The following is a 17,723-nucleotide window of genomic DNA, read 5'->3' as shown; positions in this document are numbered from 1 at the left end:
GGGGGGTGGGACACACACATTCCGATGGCCAATTAGTTTTAAACAAAGAGTTTGCAACATACATAAGGCGCGTTCACACCGCAGTACTTTCCCACTTTAGTTCCGAAATGTTGCGTTCACACCAAAAAGAGCTGGAACTAAAATTAGTTAATGAGAACCTTTTCACCCCCTTTTCCGTCCCTGCTAGAGGGCAGGGACTTTCGTGGGAGAAAAAGGTTCCTATGTCTGATTGGCTGGGCGGATTGCAAACCACGCCTGTAAAACTCCCAAAAAGTTTTGCGAAGTCGCCATTTTTTATTGCATTTGCATTAGCATTAGCCCAGCGCAGAAACGCAGAGAGAACTAACTTATGGCAACAAAATAAAACATGGGAGTGGTGGAGATGAGGAGGTGTCGGCGTTCTGGCGATTTACTCGGAAGGCTCAGTAGAAGCTGCTGGGACTCCCAGCAGCTTCTACTGAAGCCAGTCCCCCAACTCCGGGGACTTCCGGCCGGGGACTTTGGGCGGCAGTATACGCCGTGAAGTGGTTTGCGGCCTGCCAGTAAACCCAAAGCAGAAGAAGAAGAAGTGACGTCAGCGCTTCATTTGCCTAATCCTCCCCCAGGGATTTATTCCGGTGTGAACGCAATCTGTACTTCATGAGAACTAAAGAGTTCTCGAACTAAATTCTCATGAACCTTTGTGTGGAAAAGTACTGCGGTGAATGCCTAATGCGCCTATGGCATAGGGGGGGGGGGTGGTGAACGGTTAATGTCAGTTCAAACACACACACACACCACACACACACACCCACACACCACACCACACACACACACACACACACACACACACACACACACACACACACACACACACACACACACACACACACACACACACACACACCCACACACAACACACACACACACACACACACACACACACACACACACACACACACACACACACCTTGCAGTAGTGCAACAGTCTTCCCAGCATGTCTTGCGTCTCAGCAGGCCGGCACAGAAACAGCCTCATGGTGGTGGTCAGCAGCTCCATCTTGACTCCCACAGACGTCTCGCTCCTCACTCCATCAATGAACACCTCCAGCGTGTATGGGGCGCTGGAGACCCGCTCCCCATACACAGCCAGCAGCCACAGCAAGGCCTGCCTGCCCTGAGGGAGGAGAAGGAGGAGGAGAGGGTTCAGGTTGTGGAGTCTAGGAATTGTCTATGGACTTTGACCGTTTAATCATTGTTGGCGATTTTAATATCCATGTTGACAACCCTGAGGGCAGAGGGGCTAAAGAACTGTTTTGTGTTATCGACAATTTTGGACTGACTCAGTGTCAAGGGTCCGACGCACAATAAGGGGCACACCCTGGACTTAATTGTATCAAAGGGTCTGAACATCTCTAAGCTTGTAGTGACTGATGTAGCGCTCTCCGACCATTCCTGTGTTTTCTTTGAGAGCTCTACCGTCCATACAACTGTTAAGAAAGAGGTAACCACGAGACGTCACTTAACTGAAAATGCAGAGGAAATGTTGCCCAGATTTTTACTCCCTCAATTGCCCATGCTAACTTCTCAGTAAATGAGCTAGTTGATCATTTTAATTCTAAAATAACAAATGCATGGATACCATCGCTCCCATTAAAATAAAGGAAGTATCTGGCAAGAAAATATCTCCATGGAGAAAAGCCATGACTGTGAGAACAGCAAAAACTGAGTGCAGAAAAGCTGAATGCAGGTGGGAAAAACAAATCTCCAGGTTCACTTGGAAATATATAAAGAGAAACTCGGTTTCTATAACCAGGAAATAAAAAAGGCACGACAGTCTTTCTTTCTGACATCATTACCAAAAATAAAAACAACTCACGTGCCTTGTTTGCTACCGTCAACAGACTAACAAACCCCCCAGTGTCGATAGCCTCAGCATTTCTATTCACCAGGGCCTGCAATGATTTTGCCTCCTTCTTCACTGACAAAATCATGCAAATTAGACAGGCAGTCAGTGCCTCTGGATAAGGTACAGCCAATGTACTGTCAATGTACTGGTCTATGTTCACCTAAAGCCAATTCAGACACCATGACACAATTCCGTCTGATAAATGCTAAAGACCTGGAAGACATTATCCCACATCTGAAAATCTCTCCTCCTGTAGCCTCGACATCATCCCGACAGGATTTTTCAAAACTGTTTTTCATTGCTTGGCCTCAGATATACTACACATAGTAAACAAGTCTCTTCAATCAGGTGTATTTCCACAGGCCCTGAAAACTGCAATAATTAAACGCTCCTAAAAAAGCAAAAAAGTTTTGATGTGTTTTCAGTCGGGCTTCGACCTAACCACAGCACTGAGACTTCACTTGTTAAGGTCTTAAATGACATCCATTTGAACACAGACAGTGTTCAGTGTTAGTATTATTAGATCTCAGCGCTGCCTTTGATACTGTTGACCACAACATATTGTTAGACTGTCTTGAAAATTGGGTGGGAGTTCAGCAACAAGCTTCTTAACTGGTTTAGCTCCTACTTGAAGGACAGAACAAACTTTGTCTCAACAGGCAATTACAAATCAACCCTGATAATATGTCATGCGGGGTTCCTCAAGGCTCCATCTTAGGACCTTTGCTTTTTAATATTTATATGCTACCTCTGGGCTGAAATTATTAAAAGAGCGATCTAAGCTATCACATCTATCAGACGACACCCAGATTATTTTAAAATTACACCGGGAGACTACTCTCCGATTAGAACACTGAGCAAGTGCATGAGCACATCACTAACTGGAGGACTCAGAACTTTCTCCAATGAAACAAACAAAAAACTGAGATCATTGTTTTGGAGCAAAGAAGGAACCGATTAAAAGTAATCACAGAGCTTCAGTCTGCAGACTACAAAGTAACTCACAAAGCAAGACATCTGGGTGTAGTGATGGACTCAGACCGGAATTTTAACAGTCACATTACAAACAGTTTATTAGGTCTGCAATACTACCACCTGAAGGAATATATCAAGGATTAAACAAACTATTGTCGCAACAGGATTTAGAAAAACTTGTCCATGCTTTTATTTTCAGTAGACTCGACTTACTGCAATAGTGTATTCACAGGTCTCACTAAATGTACTGTGCAGGTTCCCTCCATTCAGGAGGCTGGTGTTAAATTACAGGCTGTTTTTAACATTATTCAGACTCAGCTCGCTGAGCTTAAGCTTCTTTTAAATGTTGATAAAACCAAGGTATGCTATTTTCAAAAGCTAAAAAGACACCAGAGCCTGTTTTAGATATTGTTACTATGCAAGGACAAGTACTAGAAGTGATTGCCTGTTATAAATACCTAGGTATCTGGCTTGATGATTGTCTTACTTTTAAACTTCATGTCAATAACCTGCTTAAAAAGCTGAGGGTTAGACTAGGTTTCTTTTCAGAAACAAGTCCTGTTTCTCGCTTGAGGCCAGGAAAAGGATAGTCACTGTGACCTTTTTACCTGTGCTGGACTATGGTGATTTGTTGTATATGCAGGGTTGGGAGGGTTACTTTGTAAATGAAATCAGTTACTGATTACTGAATACATGGCTCTGAAAGTAATCCGAATACAGTTACGTGTCTTAAAAAAGTAATCAGATTACTTTTAGATTACTTTTGGATTACTTTCTTTTTCCATAACAGATGGGTATGTTTTGGTGAACAGGAGACACAAAAAGCAAAAGGAAACTGAACGTGTTTTTTACTGTTTTAATGGCGTATCAAGAGCACAATTGAAACATCACATCTGAAATGATTGTAACATAATAAACTTGTTGAGGATGCAGCTTGGGATGTGAGGAGTGAGGGACACGGCTTAGAACGGGCGTGTCGCCTTCTGTCCTGCCAGTGTTGGCAGGACATGAATTAAAATGTCGAACTCAGACTTCATTTTAAGGACATTTCGGCCAGGGGTGTAGAGCTATATTTGTTTAAGCCTATTGTATGATAACTGTGTGATTACTATTTCTTTTCAAATGCATATCTGCCACCCATTTACACCGCTCTTCCCATCAAGAATTGGAATTGGAATAGAACTTAGTTTTAGTTTCTGGATCTCACGGAGAACACTGTCCCTGTACCTTACCATTAGGCTACTGCGCTCATAAAGAATGATAAGAATAAGAATAATGCCGGCGTGATCAGATCACATGACCTGTTCAAGCCGGTGCCGCGTAAAAACAACAGTCTGGACAAGTACTGGCTTGAAACTATATGCCAGTCTTTGTTTCATGCAAAAAGACCCAGTAAACACAGAGATACGATAATATAAAAGTTAATACAAATATATTTCAAAAGTATGAAAAATGGAAGCACATATATTTGAATATCTTCGCCGTATTTTATCATTTTACGTGATTAGTGAGTTTATTTAAGGTAATTAGGTAGAAGCCCTTTTTGATCAGTAACGAATTTAGCAGTTGAACATAAAAGTCAACCGAGTGTGACTTGCAATGACAGTGTTGTGTTTTTATTTTATGAACCTTTTACATTAAAAATTGTTGTTGAATATATAAATATTATTATGAATATACTATAAATATAAATACTAGGCTATTTATTATAAACGTTAGTCCTTAACATCTATCACTGTGTATATCACCATTCTTTAATTACATGTTTGATAAGTTTCTATGAAATAAGAAATGAATAAAACTCAAATGTAATTATCATATCATATATTATAATGTATTGTATTATTAAGTAATATTATACCTTAACCCCATTATAGCAGATGCCACATTGAATGGATGAACACATTTATGCATCAATAATTACAACGGAGTATTTCTAAATACAAGTTGTAAAAATACTTATATGTATTTAATACTAATAACATAATGATTCATTTCAGATGATAATACTTTTCAGGGTTAGGGTTAGGTCCGGTCTGACAGCGCTTAGCTCTCTGCTGCAGAGAGGAAGAGAAGATCACTGCTCTAAACAAAGTCAAAAACCGTACATCCAAACTGAATAAATATAATTAATTATTATTAATACGTTAAGTCTTGTTCATTGTTTTTCACTTTTATTAAATGTTTGATATTTCCGGCACAGACCCTTTCATACCGGCAATGCGTGATAGAAACAACAGGAACTGCGACAGCATAAATATGCGAACACAAACCAGACTGCTGGAGAAGAGAGATCACAGGGGGGGGTGGGACACACACATTCCGATGGCCAATTAGTTTTAAACAAAGAGTTTGCAACATACATAAGGCGCGTTCACACCGCAGTACTTTTCCCACTTTAGTTCCGAAATGTTGCGTTCACACCAAAAAGAGCTGGAACTAAAATTAGTTAATGAGAACCTTTTCACCCCCTTTTCCGTCCCTGCTAGAGGGCAGGGACTTTCGTGGGAGAAAAAGGTTCCTATGTCTGATTGGCTGGGCGGATTGCAAACCACGCCCTGTAAAACTCCCAAAAAGTTTTGCGAAGTCGCCATTTTATTATCCTCGCATTTGCATTAGCATTAGCCCAGCGCAGAAACGCAGAGAGACTAACTTATGGCAACACAAAATAAAACATGGGAGTGGTGGAGATGAGGAGGTGTCGGCGTTCTGGTGATTTACTCGGAAGGCTTCAGTAGAAGCTGCTGGGACTCCCAGCAGCTTCTACTGAAGCCAGTCCCCAACTCCGGGGACTTCCGGCCGGGGACTTTGGGCGGCAGTATACGCCGTGAAGTGGTTTGCGGCCTGCCAGTAAACCCAAAGCAGAAGAAGAAGAAGTGACGTCAGCGGCTTCATTTGCCTAATCCTCCCCCAGGGATTTATTCCGGTGTGAACGCAATCTGTACTTCATGAGAACTAAAGAGTTCTCATGAACTAAATTCTCATGAACCTTTGTGGGAAAAGTACTGCGGTGTGAATGCGCCTAATGCGCCTATTGGCATAGGGGGGTGGGGGCTGGTGAACGGTTAATGTCAGTTCAAAACTAACATTCATATTTCTCTTTTTGAGAAGAGAAATATGAATATGTTAGTGGCTGACCCAGCCCCATGGTCTGTCACAGTAGTGCGGGAAAGAGAAGTGCACTGTTTTGCCTGGCTGGACCTGTATTTTACAGGAAAGGAGTGAGCAGAGGGTGGAGTTGTCGATTCTTGTTCTGTTTTCTGTGAACAATCCTCACCCTCTCAGACTTTCAGTTGCGCACGCTACTAAAGAGATGTGCTACCATGGAAACCAAACAATGGTGTAGCTGTAAAATGAGGGGGGGAGGAGGGAACTGTGGCTGATGGGCCATTAGGTGTGTAAACAGTACACACAGCTGAGAGCTGCCGTTTCATTCAGACTGTTTAAAAAACGGTGACAACGGACTATTTTTCTTAGCGGATGCATGTCAATTTAAATCAATACATAGCCTACAACTATTTTTTAAATCAATAAAAACATTTTCTAAATCCATAAAAGCATCTCAATTAATATTGGGAGTCATGTCGTTACTTTGTTGAGAATGTGGCCATGTAATAAGTGGGATAATGTGCAGCGACTTGTTCCTTATGGGGAAAATAACACCCTTCATCCAGATCAAGATCCCTCCGCTACGCGTCGGGACCCTGATCTGCCGACGAGGCTCCATTGAAATATAAATATTTTTAGTGAATTACTGAGTTTAGGCACGTTAATAACGTTTTAATGAAGTTGACTACAGTATATTCATATGTGTCAGTGCTTTCATGTACATTTGGCGAACATAAACATAAATGATCGTGGTGAAGATGATGATTAAATTAGAATTAAAAATCGAGAGCATTTCCTCCCGTTCGTTTTTGGAGCCGGCGGGCTTCCTGATGTTTTGTGTACAGTAGTTTTGGACTAACCAACATTATTTTGTTAAATAAAAACATGGTGATGTTTTGTAAATGATTACATGTCTCTTATTTAGCACAGAGTATGATCCTATCCGTGACATATGGATCTTAACAAATATCTGCTATACAGTAGTAGCCTACCAGACATAAATCTACCGTACTGTATCAGTTTATTTCACATGAGCTCCAGTGTGGAACCCCACTGCACCCCCTGATGGATCAATGATCCATTGCAGCTGGCTTCATTATAATTAAATGTATTTATCAAGGGGGCGGTCTCAAGTCACGCTGGAGATTTTTCTTTGAGCAAGGGCAGACCCTGTGCTGGCCACGGCCCTCGCGTTTCAAACTGTCTGAAATGAGGTGCTACATCTGTACGCACAGATTCAAATCAACTTCCTGGGCCAGTGAATCGTAGAGACAAGCTGCCCTTATTTGTCTCTGTTAACAAATGAAGTCTCTGTTAATTAATTAAAGTTTAAAGTTTGCATATTTGAAATTGAAATGTTTTAAAGAAAATAATTTGATTCTAAAGTCATGACATTGACAATGTGTTCTGCTTTCATGAAAATGTCTCATATTCCCTCTCTTTAAAATGACATATCATTACTATAAGTTTGTATTAGTTTAATTTTTAAACCTTACATTTTTGAATGTTCAATCATTAAAAGTTGAACAGTTGTGACCTCCTTCTGACTCAAAGAGAGAAAGGGGGATGACCCATGATGAAGAGAGGGAGGAGGAAGAAGACTATAAAGAAGAATGGAGAAGAAGAAACAGGAGGGTCTTGAGCTTGGAGGCTTGGGGGTTTCTTGGGGGAAGTTTTCCTTTTAGACGGCTTGAGGACTTGACTTGTGAACCTGTTGCTATTGCCTACTTGGTGTCTTTATTATTTTTAAAGGATTATTTGTAATCCTCAATTTTTGTTACAACCTTAATAAATCCGGTTTGTACTTTGTACACTTCGACCCGAAACTCCTGGTCTCTCTCTCTCTCTTGTGGTATCTGAAGGTATCAGCTTGGTCTTAGAGTGAGGTAAGAATACCCTTCCTTGGAAAAGGCTGACATTAGTTGATCATTTGGATTTAAATTGTTTAAGGGGGAATAGAAACTCTGCTAAGGTTAAACTATAGTTTCACATTGGTTACTGTGGTTGAGATATGCTCTGCTGATGTGGTAATATCACTGCTGTGATATTGATGTTTGACTCTGGCTGTGTTTGAAATTACATTTTCATTGTTTTGATTGATATATTTGGGGATCAAGAGAGGGTGGGGTTAGGGACTGTGGGTTCTGAAGCTGCCCTAATTACCAGGGAGTTTCCCATTAACAGAGGGATTCTCCTCCAGGGGCAGTTTAGATACTGCTCTGGGGTTCTACCAGCCCACCAACACTTACTACACCATACACACCGTTTTGCTATCCTAAAGCGGTCGGACATCCGGGGCCAGAGTGCCTAAAATAGGGATACGATGGGCAGCGTGGTGTTAAAAGACCCTTCCTGTGCCTGTGCCACTTGGCGTCCAAGTGAAGGCTGTTCAGCCACATCTGCAAAGGGCGCAGCGGCAGCAGGCCTAAGAGCACAACCGCTGAGGCAGCCGTCAGTCTGCCGAAGAGCCGGAGGAACTGAATGTAAGGCACACTCTTACCCAGCTTGAAGATGGGGAGAAGGTGGGAAATGAAATAGACGAATCACCACAATGACTCATTTTACTTTTGGTACTTTAAGTATACATTGATGGTATTACTTTTGTACTTTTACTTGAGTTACATTTTGATTGCAGGGCTTTTACTTGTAACCGAGTATTCAATCAATCAATCAATCAATCAATCAATCAATCAATCAATCAATCAATCAATCAATCAATATTTATATAGCCCAATATCACAAATGTTACATTTGTCTCAGTGGACTTCACAGTGTGTACAGAATATCAGTATGACAATACGACACCCTCTGTCCTTAGACCCTCACATCGTACAAGGAAAAACTTCCAAAGAAAACCCAGTTTAAAGAGAACATGGGAGAAACCTCAGGGAGAGCAACAGAGGAGGGATCCCTCTCCCAGGACGGACAGACGTGCAATAGATGCCGTGTGTAATTGAAAAGATAATACATTTGCAACATAGGTAGTCCAGATGTTTGGAAATGCATGTGTGTATAATAAGATTATACACACACATATACATATACACACGTATTCCTACACTCTGGTACTTCTGCTTTGACTCAAGTACAAGATCTGAGTACTTCTCCCACCCCTGATTAGGGTATAGGTCGCATGCAAACGAACTGAGTAAGAAATGCTGAAATGAGGACAAAATTGCCCCTGTACCAGGGCTCAGTCCCTGCTGTGGCCAAGGCAGGGCCTTTCCAAAATCTGTTCTGGGACCAGTCAGCTACGTTTCTGTGTGATGACGCAGGTGTTTTTACTCTCTCTCTTCAACCCAGAAGAATGTAATTTACAGGACCCACAAGAAGGGTATAGCGGGGGAGATAGACATACAGACTAATTTATATTTAAAAAGCAATTATTAGAAAACCTAAATAAAGTGATAAGCCTATGATGAATAAACACAATGTCTGTTTACAATAACCTCAAGGAGTTTGGATAGGGTGGTTTTTGTTTTGAATTGAACTTGACCATCGATGACGTATATAAATGATTACAGACTGAGAATGCCGAACATAAGCTTTATCCAACTGAGGCTCATTAAAGCGACAAGAGCTCAAACTAAACAGCAGACAGAAATCTAGCTCTCCAACACATTGTGCGTTATAGGCTAAGGGGCGGGACATCTCTAAGCGAATGACCAATCACAACAGAGCCAGCCAACTAACCAATCAGAGTAGACTGGGCTCTGGTTTCAGACAGAGGGTGAAAAGAGGTGCTGCAGCACAGACAGGCAGTATGAGAAAAATAAAGAGCTTTCTGAACATTAAAGCATGGAGACATGTCACAGGAGAGACCTAAATACAAACCTTTAAGAAAATAGATTTTCATGGCCTTTTACCTTTCATATATGTGTTAAAATCACACACAAAAGTATTACGCATAATAAGATATTCTACTTTTGATTCTTTGAATACCTTTTACTACATTTTGATTGTAGGACTGGTAGTGTTTTAACTTTTTGGTTTTACGACTTCCCTTAGCTAATGGATGTGAATCTTTCATTAAATCAAATCAAATCAGGTTGTATTTGTATAGAACATTTTAAAAACGATTGCTGTACATGCAAGTAATAAATAACACATTACTACAGTCGCAAACAGAAGACAATAAATTACAACAACAAATATAAAAATCAAACACAGGGAAATGTCAGGAGTCATGCTCCGCTCTGACTAGAAGGCCAGGGAGAAGAAGTGAGTATTTAGTGTCGATTTAAAAACTCCTAGGGTCTGGGCCGACCTCACATGGAGGGGCAGAGTGTTCCAGAGCCTGGGGCCAGCTGCTGCGAAGGCTCGGTTGCCTTGGGTTTTGAGCCTGGTCTTGGGCACTACCAGCAGCAGCTGGTCAGCCGACCTTAAGGCTCTGGCTGGGGTGTAGCGATGGAGGAGTTCTGCTATATAGGCCGGAGCCAGCCCATTTAGGGCTTTGAAAACAAATAAAAGGAGTTTAAAATCAATGCGGAACCGAATTGGAAGCCAGTTTAGTGAGGCCAGAATTGGGGTGATGGGATTAAATGGTAGCATGCCAGGTGGGTCTGACCTGACTGTCCTGCAGCGTGTCCTCGCAGCCCTCCAGAGCCTCACACACCGTGTCGCTGCACTGAGGACACACCCACACCAGGTCTCGCATGGTCTGCACCACGGCTGCCAGAGACACAGGGACACACAGAGGGACAGTTTGTCTAGGAACTGGAATTACCACTTGTGGTTGAATGCTGCTGTCCGGTTGAAACCATGTCTATCAAATATGTCATCACTTTATATATATACTATTAGACATTTGTGTACAATTTTAATAATTAGCATATTAATTATTGAGCAATGGCTAAAAACAAAAAACTATTTCAGTGATCAACACAATCTAATCAGTGGCCAAATTCAAAGAAATCCCCTGAAAGATTTCCTGTTCATGAGAGCAGTGGTGGAAGAAGTACTTAAATACTTTACTCAAGTAAAAGTAGAAATACTTCGGCCTGAAAATACTTCATTACAGGTGAAAGTCCTGAATTCTAAATGTTACTTGAGTAGAAGTATAGAAGTATCGACAGCTAAAAGTATCAAAAGTAAAACCTATTATAGAATATTAAATGATTCCTTCCTTCTTTTAATTGCTTACAAATACATGTACAAACAATTCAACATCATTTTGTATGTATTTTGTAATAACGTACAGTTATAATCATATCAAAATGTCATGTGTTTCTTTTATGGAAACAGTAGCTGGTAACTATTAGTGTTAAATAAATGTAGTGGAGTAAAAAGTAGAATACATGTTTAAAAATGTAAGGGAGTAAAAGTATAAAGAAATACTCAAATAAAGTACTACAAAATAGTACTTAAGTACAATACTTGAGTAAATGTAATTCATTACTTCCGAACAGTGTAAGAGAGTGGGACGGACATATGATGAAACACCAAAACCCCCCCGTTGGGGATTAAACACAGGTGCTGACAACTGTGATGGAATGAAAGGGCTTTAGTATTCAGTCAAAACTAATGCAGCAGCACAATGACTGGAAGTGAGGTGTGTGTGTGTGTGTGTGTGTGTGTGTGTGTGTGTGTGTGTGTGTGTGTGTGTGTGTGTGTGTGTGTGTGTGTGTGTGTGTGTGTGTGTGTGTGTGTGTGTGTGTGTGTGTGTGTGTGTGTGTGTGTGTGTGTAGTGTGTTTTACCAGAAGTGATGTGCTCCTGTTTGAGCCCCAGCAGTCCAGTGAGGATCTCCAGACATCTGTCGCTGTAGCTCCGCCCAATTCCACCTGCACCCAGTTCAGACAGGAAGTCACAGGAGTGGAGGGGAACCTGAACATTCGAAACTCTGTCCCACACAATGAGAGGTTTGAAATGTTGCTCAGCTCATTTCTCTGGCTGGATTTTTAGATTAGATTCAAATGTTTTGTCATTTCACGTAAAGTACAACAAAATGCAGTTTGCATCTAGGTTACAGTATATTCACATATTAGAAGTACTCAGGTATTCTACTTAAGTTAAAGTAAAAATACTACAAGTAAAAGTCCTGCCTTAAAAACTTTCTTTTGTAAATGTATTAAAGTATTGGCATCAATATATACTTTGAGTACCAAAAGCAAAAGGTCTTATTATGAGTAATAACTCAATTCAGAATAATTTGGATTACATTTTTATTTTGGACGTATTGAATATTTTCATCACAGCTGGTAAAGGTTGAGCTCCTTTTAATACCTGTATATACATTGGGGCAAAAAAGTATTTTGTCAGCCACCAATTGTGCAAGTTCTCCCACTTAAAAAGATGAGAGGCCTGTAATTTTCATCCTAGGTACCCTCAACTATGAGACAAAATGAGAAAAAAAAAATCCAGAAAATCACATTGTCTGATAAAGAATTTATTTGCAAATTATTATTACATTGCATTTAGCTGACGCTTTTATCCAAAGCGACTTACAATAAGTGCGTTCGACCAACAAAATAAAAACTTGAAGAAAACAGAATCATATAAGTACATCAGGTTTCATAGAGCAAAAACATTTCAAGTGCTACTCAACGGGCTTTAGGTAAGTCAGCCCTTTATTAGTATATAAGTGCTTTGTTAATAATTCTATCGCTCGAAGTGGAGTCGAAAGAGATGAGTTTTCAGTCTGCGCCGGAAGGTGTGTAAGCTATCTGCTGTCCTGATGTCAATGGGGAGCTCATTCCACCAGTTTGGAGCCAGGATAGCAAACCCACGTGTTTTTGCTGATGGGAACTTGGGTCCCCTTCGCAGCGAGGGTGCAGCGAGCCGTTTGGTTGATGCAGAGCGGAGTGCACGTGCTGGGGTGTACGGTTTAACCATGTCCTGGATGTAGGAAGGGCCAGATCCATTCGCAGCATGGTACGCAAGTACCAGTGTCTTGAAGTGGATTCTAGGAGTTACCGGAAGCCAGTGGAGCGAGCGGATGAGCGGCGTGCTGTGGGTGAATTTAGGACGGTTGAAGACCAGATTATTATGGTGGAAAATAAGTATTTGGTCAATAACAAAAGTTCATCGCAATACTTTGTTATATACCCTTTATTATATACCCTTTGTTGGCAATAACAGAGGTCAAACATTTTCTGTAAGTCTTCACAAGGTTTTCACACACTGTTGCTGGTATTTTGGCCCATTCCTCCATGCAGATCTCCTCTAGAGCAGTGATGTTTTGGGGCTGTCGCTGGGCAACACGGACTTTCAACTCCCTCCATAGATTTTCTATGGGGTTGAGATCTGGAGACTGGCTAGGCCACTCCAGGACCTTGAAATGCTTCTTACGAAGACTCTCCTTCGTTGCCCGGGCGGTGTGTTTGGGATCATTGTCATGCTGAAAGACCCAGCCACGTTTCATCTTCAATGCCCTTGCTGATGGAAGGAGGTTGTCACTCAAAATCTCACAATACATGGCCCCATTCATTCTTTCCTTTACACGGATCAGTCGTCCTGGTCCCTTTGCAGAAAAACAGCCCCAAAGCATGATGTTTCCACCCCCATGTTTCACAGTAGGTATGGTGTTCTTTGGATGCAACTCAGCATTCTTTCTCCTCCAAACACATCTAGTTGAGTTTTTATCTGACCATATGACATTCTCCCAATCCTCTTCTGGATCATCTAAATGCTCTCTAGCAAACTTCAGACGGGCCTGGACATGTACTGGCTTAAGCAGGGGCACACGTCTGGCACTGCAAGATTTTAGTCCCTGGCGGCGTAGTGTGTTACTGATGGTAGCCTTTGTTACTTTGGTCCCAGCTCTCTGCAGGTCATGGACTCGGTCCCCCCGTGTGGTTCTGGGATCTTTGCTCACCGTTCTTGTGATCACTTTGACCCCACGGGGTGAGATCTTGCGTGGAGCCCCAGATCGAGGGAGATTATCAGTGGTCTTATATGTCTTCCATTTTCTAATAATTGCTCCCACAGTTGATTTCTTCACACCGAGCTGCTTACCTATTGCAGATTCAGTCTTCCCAGCCTGGTGCAGGTCTACCATTTTGTTTCTGGTGTCCTTTGACAGCTCTTTGGTCTTGGCCATAGTGGAGTTTGGAGTGTGACTGTTTGAGGTTGTGGACAGGTGTCTTTTATACTGATAACGAGTTCAAACAGGTGCCATTAATACAGTTAACAAGTGGAGGACAGAGGAGGCTCTTAAAGAAGAAGTTACAGGTCTGTGAGAGCCAGAAATCTTGTTTCTTTGTAGGTGACCAAATACTTATTTTACCGAGGAATTTACCAATTAATTCATTAAAAATCCTACAATGTAATTTCCTGGATTATTTCCCCTCATTCTGTCTCTCATAGTTGAAGTGTACCTAGGATTAAAATTACAGGCCTCTCATCTTTTTAAGTGGGAGAACTTTTACAATTGGTGGCTGACTAAACATAATGTATATACATAATGACTATATTTTTAGAATACTTAAAAAAGGCTCGTTTAACAATAGCAGAGTGTTTAATCTGTGGCTGCTTTCATCCTCTGGTTACTGTTCAACCCGGCTCAGAGGGGAATGTTGACATTTGTAGAACAGGGAAGTGAATCGACAAAAACAGCCAAGTAATACTGTCAAAGAAGCTGCCTGTGCTTTACTGAAGTTAAGCATTTAGGAATAAAGTGTAATATGACAGAAACAGGAGAGAATATAAGTGAGTCTTTCTGAAACATGAAATGACAGCTCATTGTTTATTCTGTATATGTATGTATATATATATTTATGTATTTTTATTCTTTAGGACGGTGAGAAATGGCATTTCGGAAATTGATAATAAAGATGACTTGGACTTTGACTTGGTGTGTGTGTCTATATGTGAGTAAAAGGGTGTGTGACTGGTCTTAAGGAAATGACTGCCTGTGAGTGTTTGCCTTGTAACAAAGACATGGTGCAGCAGCAGTGTGTGCATGATGTTGCTGCAGGAGTGTGTTTACCTATGGCTGAGATGGCAGCCTGGGCGGTGTCAGTGTTCACGTCGGTGCAGTACCCTCTCAGCTCGTCCAGTATCATTGCAACATTGTCATCATTCACCAGCTCCACCAGCACCTGCAAACACAAACAGCTTCAGTTCACTGACAGCACCCAGTACTGATCTGGCTATACTGGGCAGTGAGTGTGGAAACCATTAAAGGGTAAACAGCACTTCAGTATCCACCACTATTCCGATTGGGAAAACTAATCATGTCTAATTCAACAGTGTGTACAGCATGTGTTAACATGTACAAGTGTGTGGTTTCTTTTAAAGGGAAGGAAATACATTCAAAAACATAAACACAAAAGGATTTTGTAAGGAGGTTTATATAAGAGGGCTTAATTGCAAGTGCCAACTCTGCACACCTAATCCCACTAAACTCTTGTTTCACCATGTAACTCCATTTAGAAAAACCAGCTTATGGCAGCACAGGTGTGGTGAGAGAAGACAAACAACATCATATAAAAGCAAACAATAAAGGGGTTACATTTAAGCTGTAGTTGTTTTGTCACTGGACAGTGGTGCATGACACATATAATCTGTGGGGGAAAAAACAAATCTCTATCCTCCTCAGGCTTTGGGAGTAATGGATTACATGTTACAGGTTCAAGTTATAAGGATACAAGAAAAAGGTAAGTATTTCCTTACAGTCACATCAAAAATACATGTGGACCTCACCTCCTCTAGGAGGGTCCGGGGGCAAGCTCCCCCGGCAAGATTTATTTTTAAATATTGAAGTTAAAAGCATCAATCTGGTGCACTTTGAGAGCAAAATGAAGAGATCTATGGATACATCTCTCAACACCCATTTGGAACAGAACTGGAAACAGATTTACTTTTTCTTTATGGTTATTTTACAAATCACTCCCCTTTCAAACTGTATTCTTGTTTTAATGTCATATAGTATTTCATAGCTGTTTTTCATTTATTCTCTTATTTTTTTATAACTATAATGATCATATAAAGGTGTACCTCGGAAATAATTGTGTACATTAATGGTGACCAAAACATTTGAGACCCACTGAGATAACACAGAGAGTCCTTTAGCTCACTGAGTCTCTCAGTCTGACAGGAGAGGACTCTCCTCCACTTTGTTGTTGAAAAAACTCCTTATATCCTTTAGCGTAGCTCGCTAGCACCAGAAGCTAACAACAACGATCTCCGGTACCGGTGTGTTCTTTCTCTCTCTCGCGCACACAAAAATGGCTCGTTCCACACACACACCCACCCACCCACCCACCCACACCCACACACACACACACACACACACACACACGCTTTAATGAAACACAGAGACCCAGATGTAATAGTACTGTACTGCATCATATTATTTTCGAATCAATAATTTTTCAATTTATTTTATATAACCATTTTTCCTCCTGGTCTCTCGTGCCCCCCCCTGGCATGCCCCTGCGCCCCCCCACTTTGAGAACCACTGGGTTATACTAACAATTTAAGTCATGTTTAATGATCTTGAACGTCACTGAAACATAGCTATTAAGAAAGCTATTTCATAAATGGCTAGATCTTGTTTTGTGTTAAAATATTCAGTAGTTAAATTATTTGAAATTCACAGTCCTGAATGTGGGTTTGTGGTGAATGTGGGGATCTACAGGACACACATTTTCAGAGTAAAGGCTTTCACATTACTATAATTAGATTTTTATTTAAATGTAGGCTACATTTTACACCAAAACGGAACACAAAAGCAGGACCAACCCATCATTGAATTCCTTGACTAACAAGAGAAAGATTCATTCACTTAAATAAATATTTAACAACAAATGGGCCGGTTCTAAGGGTTATTCAGTTAAGCCCGATGAGAGGGGATACAGCTGTGCACATGTCATCATTAACAGACGTCGTTTAAGAGTGACGTTTGAGTGAACGAGGACATCCCAATTAATATCTGAGGACTCCTCTGTCCTCGCGTCTCCTCCTCGTGTCTCTCGCTCGCATCTTACGGAGGCGGAGCTAAGACGCAAGCAAGGGACGCGAGTGAGGGAAAGGAGGAGGTGAGATATTCAATTGAGACGAGCCTTGAGTCATCACCTGCATCTTCCTCTGCTTGATGTAGGCTGGCTCTGCGTAGCCACAGAAGAAACGCTTGTAGTGCGCCCCCATCAGGCCAGGCAGAGACCGCAGCAGCAGCTAGAGGAAGAACAACACACCTCTTAATTCTCCACATGTACACACGTCCCCCTTACAGGAGATCACCACTGCAGACAGACTAATTATAAGGTGATATATGCTTCCTTATACAGCACATTTCAACACAAGGTGATTCAAAGTGCTTTACAAAACACATTAAAAGCATTAGGATTAGATTTGAAAACAGTTGCAAAAAAGCCAAGAATTGTAATTAAGCTAAAATAGAACAGTTTCAGTACAGTGTAAGATATGAATAGTTGTTAAATGTAATAAAAGACAGCAGTAAAAGTAAAACATTTCATTTGGAGGAGCCTTTCACAGCTCAGACACAGTTCACGAAACACTAATAAAAAATACTAATACTCAATACAAGTTAAGGTCCTGAATTCAACATGTTGCCTAACTAAAAGTATTAGCATGAAGAAATAATTAAATTTAAAAAAAGGAAAAGTACTGATACTGCACAATGGTCCATCTTAGAATAATATAAAGTATACAAGTATTATCAGCTAAATTAGTATTCATTGTTGTACAATATAAGATATTATGGTAATTATATTTTCCTGTTTTATAAAAGCAGCATGGAGCCAATCTTAGATTTCAGAAAATACCTCGCTTATTTGTAGTAAAGTACGG

The 17,723-nt window shown here is 41.0% G+C and overlaps 1 protein-coding gene across 1 annotated transcript in view; it reads right to left on the bottom strand.

Annotated features, from left to right (window-relative positions):
* ap4b1 (adaptor related protein complex 4 subunit beta 1) overlaps positions 1-17,723 on the bottom strand; it is a 55,868-nt gene that overhangs the window by 24,530 nt on the left and 13,615 nt on the right. Inside the window, 4 exon segments of the mRNA XM_034087203.2 lie at positions 10,539-10,642; positions 11,669-11,752; positions 14,899-15,010; positions 16,989-17,087. Coding sequence (XP_033943094.1) covers positions 10,539-10,642; positions 11,669-11,752; positions 14,899-15,010; positions 16,989-17,087 — 399 coding nt within the window.

Source organism: Pseudochaenichthys georgianus, chromosome 7 (genome assembly GCF_902827115.2).
Source record: "Pseudochaenichthys georgianus chromosome 7, fPseGeo1.2, whole genome shotgun sequence".
Taxonomy (NCBI): Eukaryota; Metazoa; Chordata; class Actinopteri; order Perciformes; family Channichthyidae; genus Pseudochaenichthys; species Pseudochaenichthys georgianus.
Note: the sequence above shows the minus strand (reverse complement) of the source record. Positions and strands in the feature narration are given on the sequence as shown.